The 20,112-nt window shown below is 38.5% G+C and overlaps 1 protein-coding gene across 1 annotated transcript in view; it reads left to right on the top strand.

Moving 5' to 3' along the window:
• Window positions 1-20,112, top strand: part of NFKB1 (nuclear factor of kappa light polypeptide gene enhancer in B-cells 1) — a 162,481-nt gene that overhangs the window by 105,636 nt on the left and 36,733 nt on the right. The window contains exons 10-15 of the mRNA XM_006872726.1: window positions 335-473; window positions 6,827-6,970; window positions 8,647-8,736; window positions 10,132-10,317; window positions 12,132-12,273; window positions 15,635-15,749. Coding sequence (XP_006872788.1) covers window positions 335-473; window positions 6,827-6,970; window positions 8,647-8,736; window positions 10,132-10,317; window positions 12,132-12,273; window positions 15,635-15,749 — 816 coding nt within the window. The remainder of the gene's footprint in view (window positions 1-334; window positions 474-6,826; window positions 6,971-8,646; window positions 8,737-10,131; window positions 10,318-12,131; window positions 12,274-15,634; window positions 15,750-20,112) is intronic.

Here is a 20,112-nt window from a genome sequence, read left to right as displayed (position 1 = left end):
AAGGAAGAGGAGAAAGAAGTGTACAAAATGTGTTTTTTCTATAATATTTATAACTAGAAGACATTTGAAATATTGAACAAATGAAATAATAAAGATTTGAAATACATTGGCATCATCTTGTATTTCAGTTTCACAGTAACAGTTTAATCAAAGCTTATGAATCTATAATTTTGAGTTTGGGGCTTTCTCTTGGGTCCTGTATTTTAGTTCACTGTGTGTAAACAGTAAGCATAAAGAGAAACATAAGGCAAGTGTTTAATGAATAGCATTACTGCAAAGTAACAATATTAGATGTAGTCCTTTACCAATATTGTTGGATCTTTTCATCCTGCAGTTTGCCATTGTCTTCAAAACCCCAAAGTATAAAGACATCAACATTACAAAACCAGCCTCTGTGTTCGTCCAACTTCGAAGGAAATCTGATTTAGAAACTAGTGAACCAAAACCTTTTCTCTACTACCCTGAAATCAAAGGTAACTCAGTTGTTTAGACTCTTGTGCTTATTCTAATAAGAAGACAAATTGTTAGAAAAGATCAGTCATTTTCTTTAAACAACCTCTCAGTAATTGCTTCCTGGGTCAATGGTATTCATTTTTCAGAGCAAAGGCCAATAATATACTATTTTGAGGTCATTGAATTAATTCTAGCATTTTAAAACCATGTTGTTTCCATATTTCTACCAAGCTTGTGTGAGACTTAGAGTGTTGGCACGTATTTGAGAATTTAACATTTATTGAGTAACTCAAAATTCGAGCAGTTGAGATCAAAAGATAAGGCTTGGTGTTTAAAAGGATCAAGCCAGTACATCAACCAGCCTCAGGCAGTTAAACAGAAAATCCAGGCATTGCAGAACAAGAAAAATGAATGCGACACTGTTCTTTTCTTCACAAAGTACATATATCTACCAGGGGAGATAGTAGTCTCCTAAGTGGTTACCGTGCAAAATACGATTTGATAAACACCAAAAGTGAAGCATCTACAGACCACTGCGAGGATGCTGAGGAAAGAGCCATTGACTCTATGTTGTTATTAAGTGCTGTTCACTCGATTCTGTGGTTCCAACTCATAATGACCCTGTATCAGGGAGCTTCATGGAGAAGAAAACCTCATCTTTCTTCCATTGACTCTATGTTGTTGTTAAGTGCCATCGTAGCGCCCCTTTATAGGGTTTCCAACTCGTTTTCAACAAGTGGCTGGTTCAAACTGACTTTGCGGTCCAGTGCTTTATCCATAGTACCACACCATGACTCCTATGTTGTTGTTATGTGCCATTGAGTCAATTCTGACTCATAGCAACCCTGTATAGGGTTTCCAAGGAGCAGCTAGTGAGCTTGAACCACCAACCTTGCAGTCCAAACTGACCTTGAAGTTCAAACCAACCTTGCAGTCCCGCGCATTAATCCACAGCGTCACAGCAGGACTCCTATAGGAACCTCGGAAAAGAAGCCTTCTTAGACAGGATGTCTTTTGGTCCTTAAAGTTTGGTATATATTTCAGCAGTCTAGTGTTCAACAGAGAAGGAAAGAGTTTGCTAGTCTTAGGGAACTTGAGGAGCTAGAGAACAGAGATAAGAATTAATGTTTATTAAGAGAAAGTGAGCATTTTGAACACTGAGATGGACTTGTGAAGGCTGAGGCTGGTAAAGTAGGCTATGATGTGGAGTAATTTGAGTGTCCGTTAATGAATTTGCATTGGTTCTGGAGAGAGGGATAGGCAAGTCTGTGTGTGCTTGGAAAAATGGCTCTAACTTCCCTTTCATTGATACTGGGAAGAATATCTGGGAGGCAGACAATGAGTCATAATAATGTTGCAAGAATTGCAACTGTCACTAAATAAAATTTCTACAGATGATTGAATGGAAGACTAGTTTGCTCTGTAAACTTTCAGCCACACAACAATAAAATGGTCCAAAAACAAACAAAATGTCAAAAATCTAAATGAGAAGTGATAAAATTAGAGTGGTGTTGGTCCTAGGAGCGATTAGAAGTGGATTCAAGACACAGTTCAGTGATGGTGTCAAGACGACTTGGCAGTGATTCAGATAGAAGGTAAAGGAGAAATTCAGTTATTGTAGATGGTTCTAGTATTTCTAGCCTCAGAAGTCTGTGACATAGTGGAGTGAATAAAAGAATAAGGAAACGAAAGTAGATTTGGGTAATAAAAAAGGCAGCTCCATTTAAAACATATTGCATTTCAGGTACCTGTGGGAAATGAAGAATAACTTCCTAACAGTGGAACACAACTTCCACTATTCCCCAACCTCTTGCAGTCACTCTCTATCTTACTGCCTCATTTGATATTCTTCATTATTTTTATCAGTATATTAAATTTTACCTAACATTATTCTGTCTCCTCCTAACCCTAATAGAAACCATTTCCTTTAAGGCACAGACTTGGGTCTTTCTTGTTCACTGCTGTGTCCCCAGCATCTAGAAAAGTATATGGTAGGCACATAGTAGGCGCTTGTTAAATGTTTATGGACTGATCAACCAAGTTATTATCACCTGCAAGGCCAGGAAAAAGTTGCAACCAGGTTGGACATCAGACATAGAAATAAAACATTCTCCTCTCATTATACAGAATCATCCAGCACTGAACTCTGTTGTGCCTCTATGATCATTACCATTATACCTAATAAAAACTTCATGGCTGGGTCCAAGAGAAACAATTAAAATAATCAAAAGAAAAATGGCTGGCAAGGGAAGCATATAGTTGAGTAACTGCTGAACTGGTATATAACACATTAACTATGACAAAGAAAGTACTGAAAATACGGAGATTTAAAACAGGATCATAGCCTTTAAAAAATGAAAGGTATGTTGTTTTTGTTGTTGCTAAGTGCTGTTGAGTAGCTTTCAACTCATAGCGAACCTGTATAGTGTTTCCAAGGCTGTAAATATGTATGGGAGCAGAAAGCTTCATCTTTCTCCCATGAAACAATGATGGACTTGAACCACCGGTCTTGTGGTTAGTGTCCTGTGCTTATCATATAGAGCCACCATGCTCCCTAATGAAAGGTATAATCAAGAAAAACAGATCTTTACTGGTAAATTCCTGAGAAGTAAGAATGAGACATTTTTAAGGCACACACACAGCAAGAGGTAGTCAAGACCAGAACTTTATCATGAATTAAACCTTCATCAGTTATTAAAGGAAAACAAAAATATTTTGGATTGGTCCTCAAAAATGATAACTAATATAATGAAAATGTTGCTCATCTTTAGGTCTGATCTTCACTCTGCCCTAATTTCAGACAAGTGACTTAACCATCCTGTCTTTAGTTTCCCCTTCTGTAAAAGATTGTTGCTGTCAAGTGCCATTGAGTCGGTTCTGACCCATAACGACCCTGTATAGGGTTTCCAAGGACCAGCTGGTGAGCTTGAACTACCAACCTTGCAGTTCATACGGCTTTGCAGTATGGCGCATTAACCCACAGCGCCACACCAGGACTCCTCTGTAAAAGATTGGCTTATACTAAATGACCACTTAAACAGATTGATGTTCTACAGTACATCTGACAGTACCATGGTCAGAGGTTGACCACAAAGATAAATGAGCCCAGTGGGAAAGTATACATGTTAAGTTTTTGGAGATCAGGTTGCAGATTAGTTTATAAAGTTTTCTGTATCGATTTCTTGTCATTGAAATCTGACTGGCTGCAGGATAGTTGATATTTTGGAAATTGGCTCTAAAATTGCTATTTTACAGTATCCATGCCTTATAAAGCAAAATGAGTACATTGAAAATATCAAGGAGAGTCTTTACTGGAAGCCATGTTAATAGTTCATATTTATTTTTGAAGATGAATAAGTTGTCTGTGTTTTATGTTTCTACAACGAAGTATGTGAGACCAGCAGTTTATAATATGAGTATTGTTGTTAAGTACTATGGAGTCTTAGAGTTCAGCTATTATGGGGACATTTTATAAATCTGTTCAAATACCTTTGTTGCTATTTCTCCATTTTGAGATCACGCATGTCTAATGGAAACCCATTTTTCTCAAAGTTGACCCATTTTGGCTTTTTTCTTCCTAACACATCTAGACATTTTCAACACATAGTTTTTAAACAATTATTTTTTAAGCCTAGCTTGCTACCTACTTTCCCATGTTCATTTTTAAATTGCATTATGAGATGATCAGTAAAAAACTGGGTAATGACCTTCTATTTAACCCTGAGAAGGCTGAAACAACCACAGAATTAAAAATAAGGAATATCTTTCTAAACAAGCAATGACAGAAACTGACATTGAAGAATCAGAAACAGGGCAATTGTTAAATATTGGGGTGAAGGAGGAACTCTTTATCTTAGCCAAGAAGGAAGAAATAAGAGGATAAGTCAAAATCATAGACACCTTTATTAAACAAAAATATCAAAATGTAAAGCTGATTGTTGTTGTTTTTACATATCCTCCATGTAAGTCTATACATTTCTTAAGGTGTGTTTCCATCTCTCTAACCTTTTCTCAAAGAATTCTATACTCTTCAATTTACACCAAGGGACTCAAATTGTATTCTTTTTAATATTCTTTGTTTGGGCACTAAAAAGTAGTCTGAAGAGACAGTATCAGGGCTTTAGGGTGAATGAGGTAAGGTTTCCCAATGAAATCATGATCGGAAAAAAAATCCTTGATGGAAATTTCTTGGTTTTTTTTTCACCAATGCAGTTTGCAATTATCTTTAAACTTATTCGTAGTAAGCCCCCATGATTGTCCTGTGCCTTTTGAGAAAATCTATCAAGAGTACCCCTTTGGAATCTGGTAAAACAGTTGAGTTGTCATAACCTTCTGAATTGGCTCCCATGCCAATTCAGCAGATCTCCTTGGAAGCCACTCTTATAATTGGATCTTTTCAGTGGTGAGAGGCACCCTAACAAGACTGAGACAAATATATTATTGAGAGAACTTGTCTCAACCATCCACTGATTGTAGAAACATATCTGAACATGGAATAAACCCCATGCATGAAAGAACTTTTTCATATGATAGGAGGATCAGAGAAGTGAAAGAAAGTGGGGGAAAAAAGAACAAACAGGAACACCATAGTAAAAACCAGAGGCAGTGACAGAACTAAGAAGGGATAATGGGGCTGTGAGAAGCACAGATAATGAAAAGCTAAGAGAAATAATAGCAGTAGAAAAACAACAATCACATAAAGAATGAGCGAAGAATGTCTGACTAGCATCTTGACCTGAACAGTCAAAAGTCTTCCACTGTAGTTTACTCAAGTAGCTGTTACAGACTTTCAGCTTCCCGTATCTCATCAGTTACCAAAGACTACATTGTTTCCAGGATTCACTTATCATCATGGTGAATACTATCACATTATGTCTGTGCTATCTCTGTTTGGCACTTGCCCTTTCTTTAGAATCGCCTATGTACCATGGAAGGTCTCAAGGTAGTGCAAATGGTTTGTATTTGACTGCAAACCTGAAGATTGGTGGTTCAAACCCATGGAAGAAGGAACTGATGATCTGCTTTCATTAAGATTACCACCAAGAAAACCCTATGGAGTGTAGTTCTATTCTGTAACACAGGAGGTTACCATGAGTAGGAATTGACTGGATGACAACTAGCAACCTCATTTACCAATGACAAATATGTCTTCCTAAAGTAGCACTCTGTATACATCGTCCCCCTGTTCATACACATCCTGCGGTTCTGCTGCCTGTACGTTACATCACTAGCTGAATATTCCTAACACTCTACAATGTGACCCTCATCAGTCTAATATTCAAAAATTCTTTATAATAAACTTTCACTTCAGGCAAACATCTGCCATACGGTTCAGTTAAGCATTCCATGCACATTCTTTCCTTCATTACTTAGTTCTTTCTGTACCCCCTTCCAATAATATCTTCCCTCTTCTCCTCCATAAATGAAGTTGATTCTGGAAGCCTCCTCTTGGAAGCCTTTTCGAAAGTTCTTACCTTCTAGAAATCCTTCCCTGAACTTCTAAGACACTGATCTGCACCGTGAAATAAATATGTACAGCCTTAAAGACTTAGCACTCTTGTGGCATTGTGAGTTAATACGCTGGACTGCAGAGTTGGTTTGAACCGCAAGATCGGTGAATCAAGTTCACCAGCTGCTCCTTGGAAACCCTATACAGGGTCGCTATGGGTCAAAACCAAGTCGATGGCATTTAATAACAAGTCTTTCCCCACAACCATGACAAAGAGGGCCATTAACAGCAAAACCATTATGCCATCACAGTAGAATGGTGCTCCAATAGATTACCAGGCTTTTATTCTGAGGCATCTCTGGGTAGACTCGAACCTCCAACCTTTCAGTTAGCCTGTTAATAGCATTTGGAGCACCCAGAAGCTCCTAGCTCATAATAGATGCACAATAACTATTGTTGTTGTTGTTAAATGCTATTGAGTCAGTTCCAATTCATAGTTACCCTGTACAGGATTTCTGAGTTGCCGCTGGTGGGTTTGAACCACCAACCTTGTGGTTAGCAGATCAATGCTAGCTAATTAATAACAATTGATTTCTATGATCAAGTAAAAATGCCCAATAGTATTTTCTTATTCATTATCTTACTCTGTGGTGGGCAATCTAGTCTCCCACTAATTTGAGCAACATTAGGAACGTAACTGTTTTGGGTGTGTGCTGTTTTGTGGTCTCTCCGAGAGGCCAGTTCTCAGTCTAGTTACCCACTGGAATAAAACATAAAACTTCTTGAAATTTGGCGTCTCTTCCTCCTTAAGCATTTAAAAATACCGTCAGAATCAATATCTTTTCTGTGGCTAATGGTAGAACTGAATCAATCTCTTCTCCTTTGGTTTCTCTTCCTTTTTGGCCTATCTCTCTTTAAACACAGATAAAGAGGAAGTGCAGAGGAAACGGCAGAAGCTCATGCCCAACTTTTCAGATAGTTTCGGTGGTGGTAGTGGTGCTGGAGCTGGAGGTGGAGGCATGTTTGGTAGTGGCGGTGGAGGAGGGGGTGCTGGAAGTACTGGCCCAGGTAAGAATAAAGTCTATACTTTCTAAAGCGTTTTCATATCAGAGGGTAGAATTTTCTTTTCCTAGGTTTGCGAGTATGTCTTTGGGCTAAGTGGCTATGGCATTATTGAATATGCTTTTAAATTCATGAAACGTTCCCGACAAATATATATTTTTAATTGTCAAATAAATACATATTCCTTTGACAACATGTAGATAACACCAAAAACCATAAGTGGGGGATTAAGTCACCCAGAACTAACGATCGCCTTTGCTTTGGTTTTGGTAAATTGTTTTGGTATTTTGTTTGTTTTGAGTTTTTCATTTTGTTTTGCATGGCTGTCTTCGTATTTTAGGAAACTTTATAAAGTCTAGTTACAAATACTACATTGTAGGAATTTGAAAATACATAAATTACTACCTTCCAATTTATTTCTGTGCATAGATTATATGTTTATGCTTTTCCCCCTGAGTACAACTGTGATCATCATTGTGTGTAGTAATTTAATCCATGTCTTTGTATTAGCTGTTTATTATCCATCACCATGGTAGTAGACAGAGTGGTGTGTACTGCTTTTACACATATCTTCTAGGTAGTATAAACTTTATGTTGTTGTTGTTATTAAGTACTGTTGAGTCAGTTCCAACCCATAGCGACCCTGTATAGGGTTTCCTAGGAGCGACTGGTGAGCTTGAACCATCAACCTTGTGGTTCAAACCAACTTTGCAGTCCAGGACATTAACCCACAGCGCCACACAATTATTTCATCAAGTGAACAGACCATGGTATAACTTGACTGAATGAGATTTCTTGTTTTCTGTATAAAATGCTCTTCTGAACTCCTCAAGATACACAGCATTTTTATTTCACATTGTTTTTATTAATTTGGTTATTTGGAGTATAATTACTGTGCCAAGGGGCATATGTACTGCTTCCCCAAAGAATCCTACCAGTTTGTGCTCCCATCAGAAATGAGCGGGGCAGGCTTGGACATTTTTCATTTAGTAGTTTTTCTGTGTGTCTTGTTTGTCTTTCTGTTTTGTTTTGTTTGTTTTTTCCTCCAGTGGTCATTATAATGTCTTCTGTGTAGCAAGTTTACTGAGAAGACATTACATCAGGAAACCGTTTTCAGATTCATCTCCCCACTCACTTGAGGGGTATAAACTAGTTGCTGTGGAGTTGATTCTGCTTTACGGAATGGTTTCTGGTTTTGTTTTCTTAACCATTACTTGTCACAACAGCAGTATCATTTTGAAATCATTGAATAATGCAAATAAACTAAGAGAATATTTCCAAAAATCGCATTATAGCCTATGGAGGATATAAGCTCTGTTTTAGATGTTTTGTTTATATGTATATATTTCTTTGTTAGTTTCATGAACAAGTGAATTTGGATGGTGACCAATCACTGTTAACTTGCCCCCTTTAGCACAAGAGTGGGTAATTTTTCTCCAGCATGAACTGCTCCCTGATTCCCCAAGTCTGAGGCATTTCCTAATTGCCTCTGTGTAAAATTTTGCCAAAATAAAATTCAGATGATCTCAGGACCCCCAGGATATATCTTACTATCTTAACAGAAGCTCTGGATGCAGACAGTCCTGCCACACCTAGCCCCATCCTTTCACAAGGGAAAGACTAAGGTTTGCTGAGCCTTTTTGAATCATCTGGATGTCTCACTCGTCTCTTTGCCATTTCAGGATATGGCTTCTCCGCCTATGGATTTCCTACCTATGGTGGAATCACCTTCCATTCTGGAACCACTAAATCTAATGCTGGGATGAAACATGGTAATTAATACTGTTTGGTTTGGTTTTAATTTTGAAATAAGAGTAAAAGAAATTTAATATTAAAAAGATTTTGTTGTTATTAAGTGAGACCACTGCTCCCTTTTTATCAGGAATCTGCTCTCAGATTCATCTTCCCACTCACTGGGGAGGTATAACCTAGTTACTATGGAGTTGACTGCTTTATGGGAAATTTTCTAGTTTTGTTTTTTTAACCACTACCTGTCACAACAACATTATCATTTTGAAATAACTGAATAATGCAAATGAATTAAGAAAATTTTTTCCCAAAACTTCACTATCGCCTGTGGAGGGGATAAGCTCTGTTTTAGATGCTTTGTGTTTATGTATATATTTCTTTGTAAGTTTCATGAACAATGGACTCCTGGTGTGGCACTGTATGATAAGCACTGGCTTGCTAATCAGAAGGTTGGCAATTCAGACCTACCAGCTGGTACTTGGAAACCTTATACAGGTTTTCTCTGAGTCAGAACCAACTCGAAGGCACTAAACAACAGCAATAAATAAGAACATCATGAACAAGGGGTTATATGAGCATTAATAAGGGGCATATACAGAGTTGACTATTCACAATGAAAAAGCCACCAAATCTGTTATCCCTCCTTTTTCAAAAATAATACGCTTTTGAAATGATTTTTCAGTGTTTTAGGTTTGGTCTTTTCCCTGTCAAGTGCATCCTTTAATAGCATTTTTTTTACTATATGTTCATAATTTGTGTTGCATGTCAATTATAATGTACCCATAGAAGAAATAATATAATAAGTTTTAACTGTGATCTTCATGACTGCTTTGTAAATAAAATGGTATTTCTACAGACAAAGGAACCTAAGGTTCAATGGAAATGTCCATTCCTTGCTGAAGGCACATAGCTGTAAATGGCAGAACCAGGATCTGAACTAAATCTGCCCATAATGCCTAAGTGCACTCATAATGCTTGTGAGATAAGATGGTCAGGCCCAAAAGAGCATGAGCAGAAATGCTACTCTGAGTATTTCACACACTACGGAATGTGGATTGTGATCACATCTGTTCAACTTGCTTTGATAATTAGCATTAGGAAGAAAACAACTGCTGTGCTTTTAACAACTTTAAATTTTTCACTTTAAATTTTTTTTGGAATCCATGAGAGCTTTATTTCTTTTTATCCTTTACAGATAAAAATGAGATGTACATTTTTAGAAGAGTTTGAAATAGCTCCAAAACATGTTACTTATGAGCATTTTAAAAAAGAATTTTGAATTGTTTTTTTTTCCTTTTCTCTTTGCAACAAACATGCCTCCTACCTAGACATGTATCTGACTTTCATTAAGACCATGAATTATAGCTTAATTAATAGACCTTATGGGATAATGGTTAATGTTTTCACATTTATCTTAGAAGCCTTAGGTACACCCTGTAAGAAGGACCATGAAACTTGTGATGGAAGTGATGACAGAGATGCTAAAAATCTTTCTGGGAAAGTAACTGAAACCACAGAACAAGATAAGGAGTCTAGCAATGGGCCTGATGGGGTTACGCTGACGTATACAGTAGGAGTAAAGGAAGAAAATTGTAGGTTTCAGGGTAAGTGATCACATAGTCATTACATTCTATTGGTTGGGGTGGGAAGGGTAGCCAGTTCTAGATGTACAAAACTATTTCTAGAATACAGGTTGTTTTCTGTTCATCTAAAGATGGCACATCAATACCTACTGCAATGTGCTCTTAAAAATCCTACTATTTTTTGTAGGACCTTTGAAAAGTCTATGCCAGGTCATTTTAGTCACACTGGGCTTTCCGTTTTCCCAGTTTTATCTTTGAACAAAAGTACAGAAATTTTCACATAGATTCTTTGATCAAGATCACAAATTGCTGTAGACTACTCGGAGTAATCTACTTCTTTCCTAGCACTGATAATAGACAACAGTGTCCATAACTTCACTAGTCATCCTTTTGAAGAGTCTAACTTGATGGTCATATTGAAGTGGAACTTTACCAGACAATAGGAATTTTTTCCCTGTCAGTCACCCTCTTTGAAGATAGGAACAGTGTCCTTTTGTGTATACTTTGAACCAGTGCTATTAGAATATGCTTCACGATTCTAGGTCATCCTAGATTGTCCTCAGAAGACCTTTTCTGTAAAGGAAAAGAAATTAAATATTCAGATTCAGGGACATTATGGTCTCGGTCACATACTCTTCTTTTCCCAATCCCTTTACAAATGTACTGCGGGAGAATGATGAAGCTTTCTGCTCCCACAAAGATTTACAGCCTTGGAAAACTAAACAAGGTTGCTATGGGTCGGAACCAACTCGACAACACTTAATAACAACAACAAATGTACTAGTCCTACTGGCTCCATGATTAAAGTGCTTGGCTGCTAGCCAAAAAGTCAGCAACTCTAGGAAAAAGATATGATAGTCTGTTTCCATAAAAATTTTTAGCCTTGGAAACCCTATGGGACAGTTGTACTCTATCTTACAGGGTTGCTGTGAGTTAGAATTGACTCAACAGCAGCGGATTTGTTTTATTTGGGTTACAAATGTGCAAGCCATACTTAGTTGTTGTCATTACTAAAGGCCGTCGAGTTGGTTCCGACTCATAGTGACCCTGTATGGGGTTTCCAAGGAGCGGCTGGTGAATTTGAACCACTGACCTCGTTATTCAAACCAACCTTTTAGGTCAGTGCTTTATCCCACAGTGCCACACTAAGACTCCATGTTTAGTTGTTGTTGTTAAGTGCTGCTGAGTCGGTTTTGACTCATAGAGGCCCTGGATAGGGTTTCCAAGTACCAGCTTGTAGATTTAAACTGCCGGCCTTGTGATTTGCAGTCTGGTGCTGATCCTACAGCATCACACCGGCAGTGTATGCTTAGTTAGGGGGTCATATAAAAATAGGTCTCATACCAGATTTGGCTGCAGGCCATAATTTTCCAGTTGCTGTTCTTGAAGAAACAAATTTTACAAAAGCAACAATGGCTCATGGAAAATCTGACTATATAGGGCTGTGACTGTGATTTTGACGTTTTTAATGGAATAGTTTCCTTATGTAAGGCATATTTCACCAAGAGAATCGTTATCTATAGTTACAGTAAAGGCTAATCAGTTATTTGGATATTGCTTATTTGCCCTTAAAACAACAGATCTTTCTGAACTTTTTCCCCCCTAACAAGCCTCAGACAGAAAATTTCAGATCAGTCTCTAACTATATTTGTGAGTGAGCCCGTATCCAGTTTTTTTAGTGAACACAATTCAGAATCACTGGAAGGAGCATTTTTTAACTAAAATGACATGTTTGAGGTGTCAGAACAGGATTGGGGATGGTTTTTACCTAGAGTATGCTTATCTGTAGAGCAAGTACAGGAAACTCACCTCTGATTCCGCTCATTGTCTTACAGATAACCTCTTTCTAGAGAAGGCTATGCAGCTTGCAAAGCGGCACGCCAATGCCCTTTTTGACTATGCGGTCACAGGAGATGTGAAAATGCTGCTGGCTGTCCAGCGCCATCTTACTGCAGTGCAGGATGAGAATGGGGACAGGTGAGTCAGGACCTGGAAAGGAGAGGGGTTGTTTCAAGTGAAGGAAGAGAGAAATGCATCGTATATATAGCGTATTTACAACAATAAAGAACTGTTCAAGTTACTAGGTCCTGTTAGTGGAAAATCATATGTCAGTAAGGTCACAGAGCATAATATGCTTCTCCGTATCATTGTTATCCCTTGTTGGGCTCTGAAAGGATTGAAGAGCCCCAGTCAAACTCCAGAAGGACTGTTATCCTAACTTCATATTTGTCATACGTTGTTGTTAGTTGCCACAGTGTTGTCTCTGACTCATGGCAACTCTTTTTCTCTCTCTGTATATATATATATATATATATATATATATATATATATGTAGTTTTCATTGGTTAATTTTTGAAAGTAGATCTATAAATCAACAGGCCTTTCTTCCTAGTCTATCTTAGTCTGAAAGCTTTACTGAAACCTGTTCCCCATGGGTGAGTCTGCTGATATTTGAAATACTGGAAGCACAGCTTTTAGTATCAAAGTTACATGCAAGCCACCATACATAGTATGACAAACTGACAGACGAGTGATGGATTTTTAATATTGTCGCTGCCATTGCTAAGTGCCGTCGCGTCAGTTCCAACTCATAGCAACCCTGTATAGGGTTTCCAAGGAGTAACTGGTGGGTTTGAACTGCTACCCCTGTGGTTAGTAGTCCAGTGCTTATCCTATAGTGCCACACCACTATACTGGAAAATAAAAAGAAATAAAACTAAGAAATAATTGCCATTGTTTCCCAGCTACTTGTTCCTGGTGTGTCTGTTGATGGTTACTAGACTGGAACATACTCTGGGCCATGACTGCTTCAGTCCATGTTGTGTGGGAGTCTAAAATTCCAAACCCTATGCCTTCTATTCCTGCTGTTACTGAGACCAGATTTGCAAAGACTTGACTTCTTCCTAAAATGGTTTTTAGTCCTTTCATTGAGACTTCTAAAATGATCTCAAATGTCTGCTAAAAAAAACAAAAGGCAACAGCCTTCAGATTCAAATCAAGTGCCTTATCTTAAACCTTCCTAAAATAGTGTCAACACTGAGGATTCCTTTTCTGTGGAAGAGCTCCTGATTGCTGTTTTTTACACCTCAGTTTAAAAGCTGAACCACAATGCTTTAGGAAAGTGCCAACCTCAGGGTTTCAAGCAGAGACCTTTGTTCTCATTCCTTGTAGTGTAACCAAGGATGTGGTATAACCAGTGGCCTTGTTATACAGTATGAGAGAAACTGTGCTGCCTTCTTTATGTAATGCCATGAACAGCAGAATGATTTTTTGGGGTTTTTTTTTTTTTGGTTTTTTTTAACCCTGGGTTAAATAATCCAATTAGCTTTCAATAACATATAACCACAAGAGAAAGGAGTTAGCAAAGATAGGACAAGTGACATTTTCAGAGACCTGCTGAATTGATGAATCTAAGACAGACAAGCACATACAGATTAGAAATTGGCTGCTAATGTTTGAAAGGAGGATTGCACAAAGGGAAATGAGAAGCGTGCATTCCAGTGGCTACCACAGGGGGAAGGGCACACAGATGTCAGGACATTGGACATAAGAGGAGAGGCTGAGGAGCAGAGAATGAACATCCTTAGATTCTCCCTTATCGGACTCTAAACACACTCATACAAGTGGGTCTTGGGGGCTTGCCAAAGCTAGAGGCCAGAGAGGTGGCATTTGGGAAAATAAAAATGGAATCCACATAAGAGTGTAGACAAGGGGCAGCTTTTGCTTATAACAGCTCAGACTTCTTGTTTTCACTGAACTTTTCATCCTGTGGACATTAGTCATCACAGAAAACACAATTTTAAAAAAATCAAAATAAAATTTCTGTTATTGGGGAAATTCCCATGAGTGTGCAAAGATTCATGGGGGAGGGAAAATGAACTTATACACTGAAATACTAAGGTGCACATGGAAATTTTAAAGCAGTTTTTAAAGGACAACATTTTTCTTAGTATATGTGCATTGTATCTGTGTCAGATTTAGGCACACTTCAGATGTCTTCTTCCAGCATTATTTTTCAAGAGACTATAGTGAAACTGTGAAGTCATTCTGAAAAATATCTCTGAAGTAACGAATTCACAATTTAGGCATTTCAGTTCCTCCTGTACCAGTGTTAAGCCCAGATGGAATATATTTGGTATTACTAAGAAAGGAACCTGAACAAAGTGGCACTTAGTGTGGTGCTATGGGTAAATGTGCCAGACTGCAAAGTCAGTTTGAACCACAAGCTTGGCAGTTCAGGCTCACCAGCCACTCCTCAAAAACACTATGCAGGGTTGCTTTGGGTCTGAATCAACTCAACAGCATTTAACAGCCGCAACAATATCTTTAAATTAGAGATGTGCCAGTCTGTGCCCTAAATCCCAGATGGGCTGCAGCTATGGGATACTTTGTGCTCAGCATTTCAATCTGTACATATTCAATCACCCTATTAAATGTTCATCTGCAACTGAGTAGAGAAGTGCTCATGTATGCCCTAAACAGAATAGTTCAAAGTGATTAAGAGGTGGCTTTGAACTAAAAGAGAACTGGGATTGAATCCCAGCTTCACCATTTACTAGCTATATGGCTTTGGTTGAGTTATGTTACACTTATATGTCTCAATTTCATCACCTGATGAGGATAAACTGAGGATAATATTACCTCCTTCATAGGATTCTTATTATGACACATAAGATAATGTCTGTAAATTGTTTAGCCAACACTTGGTAAATAGAAAACTCAACAAATAGTGGTGACTTTTATTATTGTTGTTATTGTTGGGTTATTTCCAGTACATTTTTAGTAGTTAAAAAATATATACTCCTATGAGTGAGGTTTAGCAATATGTTTTCCTCATTAGGATAAGCCTAGGAGCTCTCTCTGGTAGTGTAGTGGGTTACATGTTGGGCTTCTAACCTCGAGGTCAACAGTTTGAATCCATCAGTAGATCTGCAGGAGAAACATGAAGTTTTCTGTACCCATAGATTTACAGCCTTAGACACCCTATACAGGGTTGCTGTGAATTGGCAACAACTTGGCGGCACACAACCAAAACCACCACCACAAGGATAAGCCTGTCAAAGTTCAGACTGTCACTTGTTTTTAGTGTTTAAACTGTGTGCTAAGTTTGTAAGAGCAACTCAGACATAGAATCTACCCCAGAGAAAACCAGTCTAAAAAGGAAACAGCACCCTGGGAGCTGAGGAAGAGCAACTTAGTCTGCCTAGGAAGCCAGGAAAGTCTTCTCCAAGGATGTAAAACTGAAGTATGAGGACCAGCTTCAATCTTCAAATCTAATTATTGCTTGGGATATATTTTTTTAATGAATAGTTAACTGCTGCTACTCTCTTCATTCTAGCGTTTTGCACTTAGCAATCATTCACCTTCATGCTCAACTTGTGAAGGATCTGCTAGAAGTCACGTCAGGTTTGGTTTCTGATGACATCATCAACATGAGAAATGATCTTTACCAGGTAAGCAGAAATCCCAAGGACAACATTGGATGAAAATGATTAGCTGTTTTGGGGTTTTTTCCCTTCTCTCACTCTGCATGTATCTTTTTCTTATTAATAACACCAGTAAAAATACTTCAAAGTTACAATTTTTTTTTTTTAATTTTTAAAATATTTTATAGGTAATATCTAAAAGTTACTGTACTAATTGAGATAGTTTGATCTGTGGGTGAATAGTTATATAATAGCCCTCACCACACAATGAAATTCAGCATCCTGCTAGGAGAAGACAAACTTAAAATCATTCAAATCGTTGGTCTTGTAAAGGTAGAAAGTAGAGGGAAAATGTAACATCTATCCAAAACACAAAAAATTTTTCTTGAAAAAATATAAGAATTTTGAGGACTACTGAGACACTTTGAAAATAGAGTAAATGCCTGCCAAATAAAGGGAACACAAAGTTTAAAAGGTTGTCTGTAGAGGAAAAAGGTGTCTCAAAAACAGACAGTGTAAAATGAGGAAAATAGGGGACACCAGAGCATTTTGCCAAATTGGGTACAAATGGAAATTAAGTAGACTAAAGAATCAAGTTGAAGAAGGCTTTTTAAAAGATGTTCAGAAATAGTAAAGAGAGCACTCAGTCAGAGACTTGGGGAGGCCACCTGAATGGTTTCAGGGACAAGGAAAGGATTGGAACATTGGGCTAGAACCAAAGCTTGCTTAGATGCTGAGTGCTTGGAGCTTGTCATTTCCTCTGGGTAAGTGGCTCCAGGAACACAATATAGAGATGGAGTTCTGCTCCTAGTCATCCTCTCACACACCTCCCCAGGTTGTTTTCCTCACCTCCTTGATGTCTTTTCTCCTGCCTCACTATCTTCTTTTTTTTTTTTTGGCTCACTATTCTTCTTTGAATAGTAGTTATCTGCTCTTGTCCACTTCTCAACTTTCCATCATTCCCCTTCCCTTCACTTGGCCCAAAATGTCTTTCTATCCTCCTCTACTGAGATGATGTGCTCAGATTCCTGAGCTTATCTCTCATTTGTAATCTCTAAAAATATGGCCAACACTCATGTACACTCAAGTAAAGTCACTTCTCAAATTTTTATGCTGATGATTTGAATCTTTTTTTGTTTCCTTGAAACAGAAGTACTAAAATGTTTACATGTAGCTCTCAGTTTTGTATATTCAGACTCTACTGTATATCAGAGACAAAAGCTTGAAACCACAGCCATGGATACTTTTGTCACTTCTCAGGGTTCGGCTATCAGGAGGATGTTGTTGTTGTTAGGGGCCGTAGAGTTGGTTCCGAACCATAGCAACCCTGTATAGGGTTTCGAAGGAGCAGCTGGTGAGCTTGAACTGCTGACCTTGCAGTTCAAACGGCTTTGCAGTCTGACTCATTAACCCACAGCGCCATACAAGTCCATTTTTGTGCCAACTTATTACCATTCTAGCTGTTGGTCTTTGGTTTTGGTTTCCCCTCTAGGTCTCAGATGCACACACAATGGCATCTTCAGCTTGAAAATTGCAAACTGCTAAGATTTTTAACTCTTGATTATCTCTTGTAAATGTTCCCTGCTAACTTTTCCAGTTGGAAATTGATACAGTTCTCTAAGTAATGAATATGAGCTTATTTGACAGTTATCTTAAGCATTCTCCCAAAATGCCTTTCACTAATCTTACTTACTACATTTCTGTGACCATCTATTGTGATCACCAGCAGCTGGCGTACACACAAAATCAAGTATACAGAGTTAGGGTTTTTTTAAGTATTTTAAAATTCTATTCCCTTTAGCTTTTATTTTCCTCTCCTGTTTCTTTCCTGTACCACCACCCCACACACACAAAGCATGCTGTGGTCCCCCTACACCAGCAGGATGTTAGTGCCCCACCTGCTGTTTTTGCTGTAGTCAGTAACTGCTCACTGAAAAGGAAAGTTAAGGCAAGTGGTCACAGGCAGGCTGGATTCCACAGACACCTGTGAAACCAGTTTATTTATATAAAAATATATTGCTGCTCTCAGTGACCTCCATTCTTAAAAGGGTCATTTCATGATTATGTGTTTCTTGCTCATTTTTGGAAACACTGTTTTCAGAACATCTCATTTGTACTCCCTGAGGTGTACGGCTTTGTGAAAGAGTAATCAAATGGACTATTTGTTGTTGTTGTTGTTATGTGCTGTGGAGTCAGTGCCGACTCATGACGACCCTGTACAGGGTTTCTGAGGCTGTAAATCTTTACGGGAGCAGAAAGCCTCATCTTTTTCCCACGGAACAGCTGGTAGTTTCCAACTGTTGACCTTGAGGTTCGCAGCCCAATTCATAACCACTACGCTACCAGAGTTCGTACCTATTAAGAGTCAGCAATTCAGCTTTGCTGCTCATCTGAGAGTGTTGTGTTATTTTGTTGTCCTGGTTATGACATTTAGAATCCTCTAACAATTTTTTTTTTTTTTTTTTTACAAAATAAGGGTAAAGGGTAGCAGAGTTATATTGATCTGTCTCATGAACCAGTCAGCAGAACAGTATTTTTAAACTTAGCACATTTCTTTTTCCATGCCAATAGAGAATGACAGCACCTTTATTCATTGGCTTCAGTTGGGTAGTCCATTTAAACTTCTTCAGTAAAACCCATAGCCTTGATTTGATATGTTAACATATGAAAATAGCAGCGGAAGATAGGTACCTACTACCAAAAATTCAATAAAGCTAAGCTTACTAAGAAAATCAAAAACAGCCAACAATAATCCAAACCCATTGCCATTGAGACACTTATGACTCGTGATGACCTCACTTGTTAACAGAGTAGAACTGCTGCATAGGGTTCTCTTGGCTTAATCTTTACAAGTGTTTCTTCCACAGTACCACTGGGTAGATTCAAACCGCCATCCTCTAGAATAGTAAACAAGTGCAATCTGTTTGTACCACCCAATGACCTCGGCTCATAGAAACCCTATATAGGGTTTCCAGGGATCAGCTAGTGGGTTTGAACTGCCGAATTTGTGGTTCACAGTCCAGTGCTGATCCTATAGCACCACACCAGGAGTCTATAACAACATTTGTTGTTGTTAAGTGCTGCCAAGTCTGTTCCTACTCATAGCAACTCTGTATAGGACTTATGGTGAACTTGAACCGCCAACCTTGAGGTTCAAACCGATCTTGCAGTCCAGCGCATTAACCCACAAAACCATACCAGGACTCCCAACAATAGGCTATATAATAAAAAAATATAACATACAATAGGCTATAATAAAAACAAGATAACAATAATTGACTGTAATAAAAAATAACAATAGGCTGTAATAAAAAAAAATGCTGGTTATTATTGTAAATATGAAAAACAATCCAAATCATTGAATTGTTGTTGCTATTGAGATAAGTGTATATTTATACCAGGAGCCTTAAAACATTTTGTGGGAAAATTTCATTGTCTTTCAATTCCACATTGCCATGAAGTTTCTGAAGTCTTCTCATAAATACTAGGAATATGTTGTTGTTAGTGCTGTCGAGTCATTTCTGACTCATAGTGACCCTGTATAGGCTGTCCTAAGAGTGGATGGTGGTTCTGAACCACCGAACGTGCAGTTAGCAGCCCAGTACTTATCTACCGCACCACACTAGCACTCCATGATAAGAATGGTGGTGATGGTGGCTGTGTGCTACCTGATCGTTTCTGTCTCGTAGAGACCCTCTATAGGGTTTCCGAATCTTTACAGGAGCAGAAAACCCCTCTTTCTCCCTTGAGTAACTGGTCAATTCTAACTACTGACCGTGTGGTAAGCAGCCCTGTTCATAATCCACTATGCTATCAGGGCTCCTTATGATAGGAACTGTTTTGTTGTTAAGTGCCATCAAGTCAGTTCTGACTCATAGCAACTATGTATAGGTGAGTTTGAACCACCAACCTTGTGGTTGAAACCAATTTTGTGGTCCAGTGCTTATCTTACAGCGCCACACCAGGGCTCCATGATAGGAACTGTTGTTGTTGTTGTTAAGTGCTGTCGAGTCAATTCCGACCCATAGCAACCCTATATAGGGTTTCCGCGGAGTGGCTGGTCAGCTTGAACCGCTGCCCTTGCAGTTCACACTGACTTTGCAGTCCAACACATTAACCCACAGCATCACACCAGGACTCCACGAGAGGTAGGAATTTTGTTGTTGTTGTTGTTGTTATGTGCCGTGGAGTTGGTTCCAACTCATAGTGACCCTGTACAGGGTTTCCGAGGCTGTAAATCTTTACGGGAGCAGAAATCCTCATCTTTCTCCCATGGAACAGCTGGTAGTTTCGAACTGCTGACCTTAAGGTTCACAGCCCAGTTTGTAACCACTACGCTACCAGAGTAGGAATAGGTGATAAAAAAAAAGGGGGTAACTCATTTTCAAAG

The sequence above is a fragment of the Chrysochloris asiatica genome, unplaced genomic scaffold, assembly GCF_000296735.1.
Source record: "Chrysochloris asiatica unplaced genomic scaffold, ChrAsi1.0 scaffold00211, whole genome shotgun sequence".
NCBI lineage: Eukaryota > Metazoa > Chordata > Mammalia > Afrosoricida > Chrysochloridae > Chrysochloris > Chrysochloris asiatica.
Note: the sequence above shows the minus strand (reverse complement) of the source record. Positions and strands in the feature narration are given on the sequence as shown.